This window comes from Thrips palmi, unplaced genomic scaffold (genome assembly GCF_012932325.1).
Source record: "Thrips palmi isolate BJ-2018 unplaced genomic scaffold, TpBJ-2018v1 HiC_scaffold_16, whole genome shotgun sequence".
NCBI classification, from domain to species: Eukaryota; Metazoa; Arthropoda; class Insecta; order Thysanoptera; family Thripidae; genus Thrips; species Thrips palmi.
Genome location: NW_023144625.1, coordinates 12,447,927 through 12,461,445, shown reverse-complemented (window position 1 = coordinate 12,461,445; position 13,519 = coordinate 12,447,927). Strand labels below are relative to the sequence as shown.

The 13,519-nt window shown below is 63.0% G+C and overlaps 1 protein-coding gene across 3 annotated transcripts; it reads right to left on the bottom strand.

The window, feature by feature from the left end:
• Positions 1 to 7,045: 7,045 nt before the first annotated feature.
• Positions 7,046 to 11,103, bottom strand: LOC117642753 (cholinesterase 1-like). Of its 3 annotated transcripts, none has more exons than XM_034381254.1 (13): positions 11,009 to 11,048; positions 10,675 to 10,857; positions 10,369 to 10,431; positions 9,873 to 10,012; positions 9,695 to 9,787; positions 9,264 to 9,401; positions 8,831 to 8,996; positions 8,341 to 8,735; positions 8,046 to 8,220; positions 7,806 to 7,975; positions 7,552 to 7,705; positions 7,342 to 7,480; positions 7,046 to 7,260 (listed from the first exon to the last, which is right to left on the bottom strand). In XM_034381254.1, the coding sequence occupies exons 1-13, from the start codon at positions 11,031 to 11,033 to the stop codon at positions 7,077 to 7,079; spliced, it is 2,025 nt and encodes a 674-aa protein (XP_034237145.1). In that variant the 5' UTR covers positions 11,034 to 11,048; the 3' UTR covers positions 7,046 to 7,076. The 3 variants fall into 3 exon arrangements, with proteins under 3 accessions (XP_034237145.1, XP_034237146.1, XP_034237148.1); XM_034381255.1 differs by having other exon boundaries at positions 8,831 to 8,993; XM_034381257.1 differs by lacking the exon at positions 10,675 to 10,857 and having other exon boundaries at positions 11,009 to 11,103.
• Between the last annotated feature and the right edge of the window lie 2,416 nt (positions 11,104 to 13,519).

Below are 13,519 nucleotides of genomic sequence, written 5' to 3'. Positions count from 1 at the left end.
GATGGTACCTTCACACTTTACAGAGATACCTTCCGGCCACCTCGCTCGGGTCTATATATTTTGTTTCATACACAATTTTAATTACTATCTTTGGAATGAGCCCGCATACTACCCCGTATAAGGAAACCAAACGAGTATTAACCGAGAAATTTAAAAAAGGGAAAAGAAAAATTTGAACTCTACACCCCCTCCCCAGTCTTAATGGGGAGGCCTCCTGCTTTACTTCGGTGTTCGGGATGGGAACCGGTGCTATCAGGTACCTGGGGTTAATCCCGTCAGCGACTCTAAGCGTTCGCCGGGGGACCCAGTAGGACCCCAAAGCTCAGGCAGCTGGGTGAGAGCACCCAGTACGAAGCTCTTAGAGGGGCGGGACGTAGAGTGAGACGACAGAGAGACAGAGAGAGACTCAGACAGAGAAGAGGTTTGGTGGGAGCTTCTTGTTTTCGTAGGGTTGGTTGTGTACCCCATGGTACCCCCACTGTCCGGCGCTCCCGTACCGAACATACAGCGTTTTAGGCCAGCTTCAAAGGACTTATCATCGCCTCCCCGACAAGTCAAGGAGGCACCACCCGCAACCACACACCGGGTGGTCTGGATTGATGGATCAAATACTCCATCGCTCCAGTGCCGAGGCCAACCCGCCGAAGCGGATTGCTTTTTAGACACCCACAGCGGAGTGGCCAGGTGAATGTGACTCTGACCACTACGCTATCACGCTTGTACGTCTGGCAGCGTGTTGGACGACGGGTTTGAGTTGCACTGGGAGGAAGGCGGTCGAAAAATGTAATGAAATGATGGGATTCGACCTCCGGACCCCGCCATCGGGATCACACGACTTTACGCTCTCGGCCACCACGGCCCATGATGAGGGGATCGGCGTGAGGTGGGTTCTTGACGCAACAGGACTCGACCGACCCGGTCAAAATTTCGCAAGAAGTTGGGAGAGTCGAACCGCCGACCCTAGCACTGAGAACCGACGCCTCTACTCCCTGGACCACCACGTCCCATGCTCGGAATGGGCTCACGTTTACGGGTTTGAACCGCACTGGGTGAGGCAGTAAAATTAAATGGAAATATTTGTTAGGAGTCGAACCTCCGGCATGTGGGCCTGTTGCTCACGGCTCCGCTCTCATGGCCTCGAACCACCACCCTTAGGATAGCAAGTCGAAAAAACTTATGTGACGCTGATATTCGAACGCCGGCCTGCGGTAACCCGATCCCACGTCTCAAACCTCTCGGCTATCACAGCAGTAATGAAAGGCGATGGATCATCTACTTTCATTAACGTTCGTTGAATGAGATTTTTTTGTTCCGTGTGTGTTTGTCCTTCCCTCGCGGCGGTGCTACCCCGCGACTGCGGGGACTCTGCGGTGCGGGGAGTATGGCCGGCGATACCCCGCGCGGGCCGGCCGGCGGCATGCTGGCGGGCCTGGCGGGCCCCTAGCCCGTAGGGCGCGGGGCCAAAACTGCTTTATGCGAAACTGGAAACTGATTTATGCGCGACTGGGCGCGCTCCAGTCTCCCCTCTAATCCCGTAAAAAGACACGCCTAATCCCACCAAAACCCGGTTACTGCCGACTTAGCGCGTCTCACGAGCAGAGCGAGCAGGGCAAGCAGAGCCAGAGCCAGCAGAGCCAGCCGGACTAGGCAGCCCCTACCCTATCCCTATTCAGACCCCACTCGAGGACGCGGCCCGGCAGGCCCGCCCGCCCGCACCATGACCTTGCAGGGCATCACCGTGACCTACTGGTGGCGCCCCGGGCGGCGCCTGGCCCTGGCGGCGGCCGGCGGCGGCCTCCCCGGACAGCCTCCCTCGGCCTCCGCGCGCTCCGCGCCTCGCAGCTCGACTCCTGGGAGAGGTGGTGCCGGCACGGGCCGCCCAGGCGCCAGGTGAGGCGGATGATATATAGGGCTATGGCTGCGAGGGAATCGCCAAGGACTTGAAATTGTATTCCTCGGCAGGCTGTGCACGTTGTGCTCGCACTCGGCCGTCACGGCCACGAGCAACGCCAGCTACGCCACGACAGGTGTGCTGCAGGCGCGCCCCGTGGGTCCCATGGGAGCCTCCTCGTAGCTCGCCTGCTGCAGGGCCTGCTTCGCGCGGCTTCGCTGCTCCAGGGCGCCGAGGCCGCGCGCACCGCGCACCGTTGTTTCCGGAGAGGTATTCCACCAAAGCGCCGGATTTTTCCCCCGTCTTCCTCGGGCTGCGATTCAAGCAGCCAGCCCTCCCTCTGCGGTCGCTCTGCGCCCCGCCCCGCCCCGCCCCGCCCCGCCCCGCCCTTCCGGCAGGGTTCATTGTTCGGACAACCGCCGGCGCCGCTCCCGCCCTGGTTTTCGATTTGCAAGCCACGCCCCGAATTTTTGGGCCGGGGCTTGTTTCTAATTCATGTTTCAATTACTTGGAATCAACGGGCGGGATTTTGCGCGGGGAATGAGGCGTGCCGGGGCGTGGTGGGGCGGGGTGGGCCGAATGGGTGCAGAGAAGAGTGGTTTGGCTAACCAGGCGTGGCACGCTGTGAGACAGGAAACGAGAAGGGCACGGACGAAAAAGGGGCGAGACGAGGACGACGAGGGGGAGCTTGGCGTTCCGCGGCGCGCAGTCGGGTGCACGCAGAGCGCTGCGCTGGCTGCGCCCTGCATCCCGTCGGGGATGTTGCAGTGCTGCATGTGGGCCGCACTAGGCATGCCAGCGCAGCCGGCGAAGCCAGCGCAGCATGCCCGGCACTAGGCGCGCCCCCAGGCGGCCGGATGGTGGTGGATCTAGGCCGGCCGTAGGCTCATTCCGAGCAGTGCTTTGGTCGCTCTCGCAGTCCCGGGGGCGCGTCGGGCGTCGCAGGGGGTGCGAGAGAGGCAGGGCGACGGGGCGCCGTTCGGACCCAGCCTGGCGGAGGGCTGGAACTGGCTGGGGGGCCATCGCGGGGATGGCTCGAGTGTGGCGGTACGGTGGCCCACTGTGTGGCGGCGCGGCGGCGGCGCGGCAGTGGCAGCAGGCTCAGCCCGGAGATTTAAATCCCCCGAATGTGTGCGCACTAACCCCTTGCAACGCGGGCCAGCCGCCAAGCACTCGGCGCAGACCGGCAGGCCGGCACAGCGGTCTGATGAGCGCCGTGTCCGCTGTGCTTCCCGGAAGCGGCATCACGGCGCGGCTTACGAACGACACGGCGAGGACGAGGGGCGGCGCAAGCCTGCGAAAGCGAAAGCGAAAGCGAAAGGGCTCCGGAAAGCGGAAAGCCCAGTCCGTTTCGAGCCGCGCGCCCCGCGGCGGACGAGTCCAGCCCGTCCAGGTGTAAATAGGGCTACGTGAGATAGGTCCTAATTATTGTGCGCCCCGCTGTCGGGCTGCCAGCCCTGCCAGCCCGCCTCTGCAAACAGCGGCGCGGTTTCCCAGCGAAAGTGTATGCGAGTGCTGCAGGCTGATTTCGAACACTGCTTTCCGTCCCTACACCGTCTCTGTCGCACCCTGTCGGAGTGTCCCACGGGTGCGAGAGAGACAGAGCGGCGAGGCGACTCTCCGGAATCGCTCGCCAGGAGCCAAGGCCGGCCCGCTTTTACGTGACGCCGAAATTGGCTACGCGCACCGACCCCCTTTTTTAAAAAAACACGGGCAAGTGCTGCTTTACTAATTTTGCCACACTTCCTGTTGCTGCTGTGGGAGACACACGCCCACGCCGCCGCCGAGTGAGAGAGAAAGCGTGTGTGTGTGTGTGTGTGTGTGTGCGAGGGAGAGAGAAAAGGGGTTCGGCCGTTCGCCGCCCTGCATTTCTATTGAAATGGCGGCCAATAGATTGCCCGCCCATTCCTTCTGCGCGTGACACGTCATTCTTGGACTACTTTATCTCATCCGCGCACGCGCGCCAGCAGGCTCATTCCGAGAGTCGTTCTGGTCGCTCTGTCCCCCTCGCACCCGCGGGGCGTGCCGCACAGGTGGGAGCGAGACGGCGGGACGGAAGGCGTTCCTCGGAATCGGTCTGCGGCGCGGCGCCGCGCAGCCCATCTCCATTTTCATCTTGTTTTCCGCGCGGTTATAGGCGATGTGGGCTGCATATATTTGTCATCGCGTTCCCGTGGATGTGCAGCGCGAGCGCGGCCCGGAAGCGCCGAGCGGGCGGCCGGACGGACGGGCAGACAGACAAACATTTGGCTCACCCGGTCAACCGGGTGTAAAGGGTATCGTCTCAGTCCGGCTAAGCGTAGACGAGGACGAGCCTGGAGCCAAGCCTGGAGGCCTGGGGCGGCCTGGAGCACTGTACAGTACGTCAGCGCGCTCCGGACGCGTGGCGCGTTGCGTGTTTGTGGTGTCCACTGCTCATAAATATTTACTCGCACGCAGTTCCCGGTGCGCGGCGCCGGACAAATTCGGCCAAAATAAAAGCGGAATAATCCTGCGCGGCCGCGGCGGTGCAATGCAGAAGCAGGCAGAACGCGGACGCGAGCTGCTTGCCGAGCGCGCCGCGACGACAGAGGCGTGCCGGGGGCAGCTAGAGCGGAGAGCCGGTCCGTCGCTCTGTCTCCCTCGCGCCTCACGCGACGCGCCGTGAGTGCGACAGAGACAGAGCGGCGAAACGGCTCTCTGGAATCAGTCGGCCTGGACGGCGGCTGCAAAGCAAGGCAGGCTGGAGCAAATCTTGCGTGTGAGTGGCTTGAGTGCCGCGAGCAGGAGCGGCTGGAGCGAGCGCTGGAGTGACGGTCGGGCGCTGCTGGAGTGGGTTGTTGCAGGGCTTCAAAGGCAGCCTCGGCCCATGGCCTGGCCGTGCCTCGGCCGTGCCTCGGCCACCCCCGGCGGCCGCGCCGTTAGGACCCTGGTCCGCCCCGGTCCGCCCCAGGTCGCGCGGGGCGTCGGCTTGGCGTGGCTCGGCGTCACTGGGCTAACCGACCCGCCCACGCCAGCAACGCCCTGGCCAAGGCCCTGGCCCGCCTCGGCCTCCCTGGGCCCCAAGTCTCGGCAAGGATCGGCGCCAGATTTTCGCCAGCGCGGAAAAAAGAAGAAAACGCCTTTCATCTCCGATTCGGAGCGTGGCCGTGTGTGTGTGTGTGTGTGTGTGTGTGTGTGTGTGTGTGTGTGTGTGTGTGTGAGTGTGTGTGTGTGTGTGTGTGTGTGTGAGCGCCGGTCATACACAGGCCCCACCGGATATCCTATTTGTACTGCTCGCGAAAGGTGCTGAAAGGTGTGCGTCGAGGCCCAAGGGAAATTTTAGCCGCCCTTCCTCCCGGAGCCGCCTTGCCTCGCCCTGCCTCCGAGCAGCCAGCACGGCAGCACGGCCCGGCAGTGTCTGCACGGCCAAGGCACGGCCGCCCGAAAGCGATCAATTACCGTGGCCGGGAAACGTGTGGGCCGAGCGGTATAGCGCCATCAGTACGCGGTGACGGCGTACAGGGGCTCCTCGGGGCCCGAGTCGGGGCCCGCCAGCGGCGCCGGCCATCCCACCGTGCACCTGCAGCAGCAGCAGCGGCAGCAGCAGCCCGGGCCTAACATACGGCTGGAAGGCGGCCCCCGCGGCCCCCTTAGCGCCCGGCCCTCCCCCTTGTCCTTGTCCCCGTCGCCCGCTGTCCATCGGCCCAAACGAGGTTGCTCTTATCGCATTCCCTTTGTCTCCAGGAGGCCAATTCCTCGCCTCGCCCCTCCTCGGCTCTCTCCAGCGGCCCCGCCCCGCCCCGCCCCGCCATCCCCTTCATTTTTCCCATCACTGGAAATTAGCGCGCGCTCCAGCCCTGACCGGGTCGCTGGGGGCTCTTAACCCGTCTTCGCGGCCCATGTCCCCCCCCCCCTTCCCTTGCTGGAGCGCGCGAAGAGCGAGGGGCGGAGGAGGGGGCCGCTGCGCTGTGCCGGCAAATGCGATGATGAATAAATTCCCACCGAGAAATGCAAATGTCACTTTTGTAAAAGGACCACCCTGAGGCTCGGCGGCAGGCGGGCCGGGGCGGGGCGGCGAGTCGCAAGAAAGGAAGGAAGAATTGGAGCGGGTCGCGAGCCCACTCTACATCATGGCGCATTTGAAATAATATCCGAGCGGGCCGAACTCGAACAAAGCTACAAGTGCCGCCGAGAGGGAGCGAGAGGGAGGCGGCACCGCGGCGGCGTCCTCTCCTTTTGTTCTTCTCGGAAGTGGGGGAGATATTGCAGTGGCGTGCTGCCGTACACAGGCAAAGCCGCCATGCAGCGGCGAGGGCTTGGGCTTTTGCCTCGTCTCGACGCCGCGGCAACTCGAATAGCAGCCAAATATCCTGTTTCGCGAGTGTGTTTCCTTTTTTTGCGTGTGTGAGAAATGCGGGGTCGGGAGTTGCTGTCCGCGCCACGCCCAGCCTCGCCCAGCCTCGCCGCCGTCGACGTGCAGCCCACTGCTGGAAGTTTCCTCCTGCCAGCGCGGCGGCCTCCATCGACAGCATGCTGATTCCGAACACGGCTTTCGTCGCTCGGTCTCTCTCGCACTCACGGGCCCTGCGCGTGGCAGAGCGAGAGAGACAGTGAAGCAGCGTTCAGACTGCAAGCACGCCCCGGGCCTTGGGCGGCCTTGGGTGGCTTCGAAAACTGCAGCAGCGGAGCCGAGCAAGCGGAGCCTGGGGGCTGGAGCTCTCGCGACAGCCGCGACGCGCGGCCCGCACCCCTAGCACCCCCTGCCGCCATCGCCGTGCCCTCTGGACGTTTGACGTCCGAGCGCCCCCCCCCCCCCCCCCCGGCCGGCTGCCTCTGCGACGCGCGCAGCCTGCACGGCCTCGGACGCGTCCCCCCACTCAATTCCACGTCATGTCAGGCGCCACCATCTCGGCGCGTCGAAGTAGCTGCCGGGAATGACAATGAAATGATTCCGAAAGTGCGTGGCGTCTCTCCGGCGTCGCCTCCCTGCCGACTGATTCCGAGAGTCGTTTGCGTCGCTCTGGCTCCTTCGCTCTCACGGGGCCGTCCCGTATCGGTGCGAGAGAGACAGAGCGACGAAAACGGCTCTCAGTCTGCTGGCACCGCCTCTGGCCCCGCCCCTCCGGCCGCTTATTGTGAGAGGCGCCTCTCCGTGCGACGCCTAAACCGGGGCCAAATAATAAAGCGAGGCAATTTGTTAGAAAAGAAAAAGTCTATATTCAATTTATTCATAGATGGCAGCGTGAGTGGCTTCTCTGTACGCAGAGTCCCAGAATTTCATTCTATCGCTAATGGGGTCAGTCTTGATTTGCAGCGTCTCGTTGAAGTCGAGGTAGCTAAAGGCCGATCTGGTCGCGGCCGGCCATTGGGTCCCGAAGATCTCGCGCTCCTCCTCAATGATGGGGTTTCTGGAAAGAAAAAAAAAAAGAGATTCATTTTAAGTTACCCTCACTGACAAACAACAACAACGACGACAAAGAAACACTGACTTGTGCTTGGCGAAATTGGAAATGAGCTTCGTCATCTTCATCCGGCACTGTTTTTGCCGGGACAAGTTCGGGGTGAACTTGTTGTTGAGGATGCCGCCGAAGTTGAACACACAGCCCAGCTCGTCGGCGTGCCCGGGGCCTGCATTCAAGCCGCCCTGCTTAGTCTCTGTTGACTCCCGATACAGCGGGCGTTCGCTACACTGCACTCACCTTTGATGGCGCGAATCCCGTAGAGGAACTTGTAGAAGCCGAAGGCGTCGTGCGTGAAGCGGTACAGGTAGACGGGCGTGGCCGGCGTCGAGTGGCGCGCGTGCCAGCGCGCGGCCACCAGGACGCCGTGCGCGATCTGGATGTCGCCGTAGAGCTGCGGACACCACACACACACACTCACACACAGGTTACTGCGGCCGGTCGTATATCCGCGGAGCGGGCGGTGCAGGCGGAGTACAGACTGACAGACTCACTTTGAGCAGGGCCCCCAGGTCGCTGGGGTCTTCCGGTCGGATGTAGAACTCTTTGATCCGACGGCCGAGGCGCTCCCGGTCGGCGCCCTGCACGCGCCCCAACAGGTTGGAGGGCACGAGCGTGGTCACGTCGCTCTCGAGCTTGCCGAGGATTTCCTTGGCGCTGTCAACTGCAGCGGCAACAACAACGTCAGAATAAAATATGGGGCACTGGAGGGGCGGCGCGTGGCGGGGACCTACGTGCGTAGATGAGCGTGCCCTCGTTCTGGTTGAAGCCGAACATGGTGGGCACCTTGTTGTAGCGGCCGCTCTCCAGGATGTCCACGGGGTTCTCGCACAGGAAGTGCTCCTCGCCGTCGCCGCAGTCCTCGACGACGGCCCCGAACGGCAGCTTGGTGATGATCTGCCGCGAGTCCTGGACAGGAAGAGGCCGGGGTCAGCGAGGGGCAGGGCGGCAAGACACACGTCGTCGGCGTGCTGGCCTTGCTGGCCATGCTGGCGGCACCGGCCGGCCCGCCGTCGGCTCAAGAGTCACCTCTTCGGTCAGGCTGTTGGCGTACTTCCTGGCCACGGCGAAGCGGTCCTGCTCGCGGAGGTACTGCACTCGGCGCCGGGGGTCCGCGATGACCTCCTCGGGCGCGCCGAGGTTCCGGGCCAGCAGCTCGGAGTGCTCCACGGGGTCGTCGGTCATGACGTAGGTGGAGAGCACGGTGCTGCTGGACATGATGGCGGCGTGGAACAGGCCGCGGGACATGGGCGACAGCACGTGGAGGTGCACGGACGCGCCGCCGGCCGACTCGCCGTAGATGGTGACGCGCTTGGGGTCGCCGCCGAAGAAGTGGATGTTATCCCGCACCCAGCGCAGCGCCATGGTCTGGTCCTTGAGCCCCGCGTTGCCCGGCGCGTCCGAGGTGTTGGTGGAGAGGAAGCCTGCAAGCACACCCGCATGTAGAGGCGCGTCAACGAATACAAATTGTGTCCACCACAGCCTGGCCCAAGGCCTGCGGCCGGTGTCTAAGTCTAACCGAAGGAGCCCAGGCGGTAGTTGAGCGTCACGACCACCATGCCCTGCTCCACGAGGAAGTCGGGGCCGTAGATGGCAGAGTTGGCGCTGCCGCGGAGGAAGCCGCCGCCGTGGACGAAGACGAGGACCGGCCGGTGCTCCTCGGACGGCAGCACGGGCAGCCGCTGCTGCAAACAACAACAACAAGGATAACAACAGCAGAGCGGCTCCGAAGGACCACGCGTCGCTCTGTCTCTGTCCCACTCATGCGACGCACCGCACGGGTGCGATAGAGACAGAGCGACGAAAGGGCCCCCCTTCGGAACGGCTGGACAGGGGCTGCTGGCGCCGGGCAGTCGCCGAGAGAGAGAAAAAGAAAGAGAGAGAGAGAGAGAGAGGAGGGAGGTCCGAAGTCCGAACTCGTTTCGCCATTGTCTCCTTATCGAGTTACGCACCACTGGAGTATAGACGTTGAGGAAGAGGCAATCTTCGCTCTCCTGCATGGCGAGGAACGTGGAAACGAGTCTCGGCAGCGAAGTGACCAGCAGCAGCCAGTCCGCCAGACTCCGGTTGAAGCCCAGCAAGCCCCACAGCTGCAAGCAAGCAAACAGCCTGCTTCACAAAGAGACGTCGCCGGAACCAAAAGTTTCCTTTCTGCTGCATAGAGAAGACGAGTTTTGTGCGTCGCCGACTGCAGGCCGCTAAACTGGCCGCCATTAAGGCCGACCCTGGCACCATGGCTCGGGTTCAACAACCGGTCGGCGCCACTTTTTTTATTTTTTGGAGGAGGATCGCCCGCTTGGCACAGCGGCACGGCGTGTGGCCTACCCTCTCGTCTGCAGGCGCTCCGGTAGCACCCTGTGCGAGGCGCCAGGACGAGGGATACCTTGAACTTGGTGTCCTTGACTTGCATGCAGTTGGTGCCATCCTTGAAGGCCTCCAGCTCGCGCGGCGCCCATGACTGCGGCTCTTTTGGCGACTGAAACACAAATAAAACGACAACGGAACCATGCGGAAATGAACGGAAACGGCGGGAAGCGGGTCGAACTCTAAGGCGTGTTTACCTTGAAGCGAAGTTCCCCGACGGGCGGCGCGGCGTAGGGAATGCCCCGGAAGCTGACGTACTTGAAGCCGTTGTCCGTGGTCCGCAGCAGCCCCGCGATGTCGCCCTGCTTAACCCGGACGCCCCGCACCACCTGCTGCACTGTTCGACATTCACATTCGACGTGTACGCCAAACCCTTCACCGCCGATAGCTCGAAGCCCAATCGGATCGAATCTACTGGGCTGCTTCGATTTCATAAAAAAAAACACGGACCATAAAAATTTAAAATTTACGTATTGGAAGGCGTTGTGGGCCAAACAAACGCTAATTTCACCCGTTCAACAAATCAAACCGAATCAAAATAACATAAATTTGATTTGATTCGACTTAATTTTTTGAACTTTGATTCGATTCGAGATTAGAAAATGCTCGCACACCACTAGCCGACAGTGCCGACAGTGTACGACCCGACGCGTCGTTGGTTGTTATCTCATATCCGATAGCGTGGGGACGCACCTTCCGGGACGCCGGCGCTGCCCGACGTGAAGTAGACCGCCACCGCCACGGCAAGCACCGTCCCTGGAACAGGTCGCCAACGCTGTTGTGTTTGGGAAGAGGGCCTCGCCGTCGTCGCCCCGTCGCCCTCACGGCCTCACTCCAGGAGCTACGGCGCGGTGTTTGGAAAAGCGCGCGTGTGGGCCGAGGAGCGTGTTTGTGGAGCGTTTAGCGGATTCGGTGATTGAGGGCGTGCGGCCCTGCTGCGCGTTCTCCGCCTGCCGCGGCCTGCCATGCTCCCGCGGGAATGACGGGACGGGGACGTACAGTGGGGGAACAGCTGGGAGGCCGAGGCTGCCCGGCCAGGCCCTCGACCAGGCCGCCGAGCCCACGTGCTGCAAGTGCCAGTGCTGCTAGTGCTGCGAGTGCTGCTAGTGTCTAGGCGGGGGTGCGGGCTGCTGCTCAGTGGGCGCGGGTGCGGGTTCGAAGCCGGGTGGAGGGACAGGCAGCCTACGTTCCCGCCAAAAGTAGGAACAAACACAAACAACAACAAGAAGCTCAAGAGACCGTGTGCAATAGTTTTTTTGAGAGTGGCGCGCGTGACAGAGGTTGACACAGGTGCGCGATAGCCGCTGGCCGGGGCTCTCGATTCCACACTCACCCGCTAGTGTCCACATGCTCGCCATGGTGTGCGGCGCGGTGCGGTGCGGCGCGGTGCGGCGGGGCGTGGCGGCAGTCTTGCCGCGCGGTCGGCGTCGGGACCGTCGAGGTGCGGTCGGTCGCGGTGGAGGTCGCCGGTCAACTGAGAGGATGACGTCGGCGGCACGGCGGACACCAGTGGCGGGCCTCGGCGCGCCGCTCGCGCCCCAGCGAGCCGGCCAGGCTAGGCCAGGCTAGGCTAGGCCCGGCGTCGGCATAGCAGAGCTAGCACAGCCAGCACAGCTATCGCGGAAGGGCAGGGACGGGTGGGCCGGGCGGGAGGGGCTGGGCCCGCTAGGACAGCACGCCGACGAAGCGAGGATGCCGTCGACTCCTCCCGGCAAACGTGTCGTCAGGCGGAGCTAAGTACACCGGCTATAGAAACGGCGAGTTGACTTGAAGAAAGCAATTTGGGGCTTAGGTCCCCCCTCCCAAATCGGGGCCCTTCCCCACCACGTCTGGGCACGACTAGCTTTGGAGAAGGACCCTGACCACGAGCATCTCGGCGGCAATGACCTTGACGCGCGCGTGGAGGGGGCCACGCGGCTCTACCGCGTGTGCGGCGGATAGGCCGCCAGGCCGGCCAGACGGACAGATAGACAGACAGACAGACGGACGGACAATTACTGGGAATCTGTGCGAGGCGAGCTAGGCGAGCTAGACCGGGAGGATCCCCAGAGAACGGACGCCTATGGCGCACGCTACACACGTACACCGCAAGGCCGCGCCGCCCGTTGAGTTGCCTGCGTCCCAGGCGCGGTCCACAGCCGCACAGCGCGGCTCGACGCCAAGCTCGACGCCAAGCTCGACGCGAGGCTCAACGCACGACGAGGTGGGGCCGTTGCCGTTAATGAGTGCGAGCGAGAGGGAATGCCTCCCCGCCGCAACCAACCCCAAGCTGCTGGAGACGCGTCCCGCTGGCTCAGGCCGCTGGCGGGGCCCACTGGCGCGGGCTTGGGGTAGGAATGGTGGCGCCGGCCCTCTCTCAGGCCTCCGCCCAGGCCCCGGCCCAGGCCCAGGGGACGGCAGGGCCGGCCGTGTGGCGGGCGTGGGGCGCCAGGGCTGCGGCGCTGCGCTGCTGCGCTGCTGCGCGGGCGGTGGCGGTGGCGTGCTCCGTCCTTGTCGCTCCTCCCTCCCTCGGCCCCCGCTCAGTCGCCGCGCTGCCGCCGCCAGGAACACACCCCCACAGGAGGCCCGGGCCCCGGAGCGCGCGCGGACCGTGCCCTCGGCGCCAACCGCGCCACGAGCGTGGACTCGTCGCACTGAGCCGCCCGAGCCGCCAAACCCCAGGCCGGGGGCGCCAGCCCGCCGCGCCCCCTCTCCCCCTCCGAGTGCGAGCGGGTCGTGGTGACTTGGTGGTTGTTGAGTGCTTCCTGCGAGAGTGTGGTGGTGGTGTGGTTGGTGACGTGTCATTTGCCTGGTGGATTGCACAGTGCATCTGCGGCGCGTCGCGGAGACCATCGGCACAGGTAAGACCTGGAGGGCCCTGGACGGATGACAATGACACTCGCGGGGCGCGGACGCACGATGCCAACGCTGCGACAGTCTGCTGCCACTGTATGACAAAGTCTTGGATGAGATTTTCATCACTTGAAAATAACCGCATTTTCTCCAAAAACCGATTAAATTTTTAAGTAAATTTATAGCAGGAGCGTGAGCTGGAATGAAGACTATTACCAAAGTGTCCCTTTTGAAAGAAGTGTGCAGAAAGAAACGAACTAAGAGCAATATGTCAAACCTGTTGGCAAAACTCACTGCACGTTTAATATATTTTCATATGCTACGCACACTCACGTCAGTGCTCTAGAAAAAGAGGCGCGGTAATCAATTAGGTTCCCGGAGGCCTAGCTGGCCTAGCACGGCGAATGATGAATCGTCGCCCGTGGTCTGGGGTACACTCACACTCAAAATGCGTGGCCAAATGTCACGCGGCGTCACGGCGCGTCACGGCGCGTCACGGCACGGCACACACGTGAAACAAATGGATCTTGCCGCGGTGGCGCCGCGCCGCGCTCTGTATGTGTATCGACATGTGTGAGTGTGTGGGCGCGCACCCACGCAGCGCAGTGTATCGACAGCGCCTTGTTACGTGTCACAAAAATATTATTCCTAACGGAAACAACATCATCAACAAAAACATCGATGCCATGATTGCCTAAGCCAGCTCATGGCTGTGGCACGCTGCAAGCCGCTCATCGGGACGCCGTCGTCCTCGTCGTCCTCGTCGTCCTCGTCGTCCTCGTCGTCCTCGTCGTCCACGTCGTCCTCGTCGTCCTCGTCGGCCTCGTCGTCCTCGTCGTCCTCGTCGTCCTCGTCGTCCTCGCCCGGCGCAGCTTGTCGTAACGGTCGCCACGGCGCTAGTCCACAACAAGACCGCCAAGACCGCCGCCCGCTCGCGCGCTTCTTCTAGTCCCGTCTCTCTCCCCCATCAAATAGGGCCGGGTCGTGGGCAGCACCGTAGGCTGTGGCGGCA

Excerpts from the sequence above, each read along its gene's own strand:
- LOC117642753 (XM_034381254.1), bottom strand. The coding sequence starts at position 11,033 with ATGGCGAGCATGTGGACACTAGCGG. Across the intron at positions 9,788-9,872 it reads TCGGGGAACTTCGCTTCAAG|TCGCCAAAAGAGCCGCAGTC; the intron begins GTAAACACGCCT and ends TTTGTGTTTCAG. Across the intron at positions 7,261-7,341 it reads TCCAATTTCGCCAAGCACAA|AAACCCCATCATTGAGGAGG; the intron begins GTCAGTGTTTCT and ends TTTTCTTTCCAG.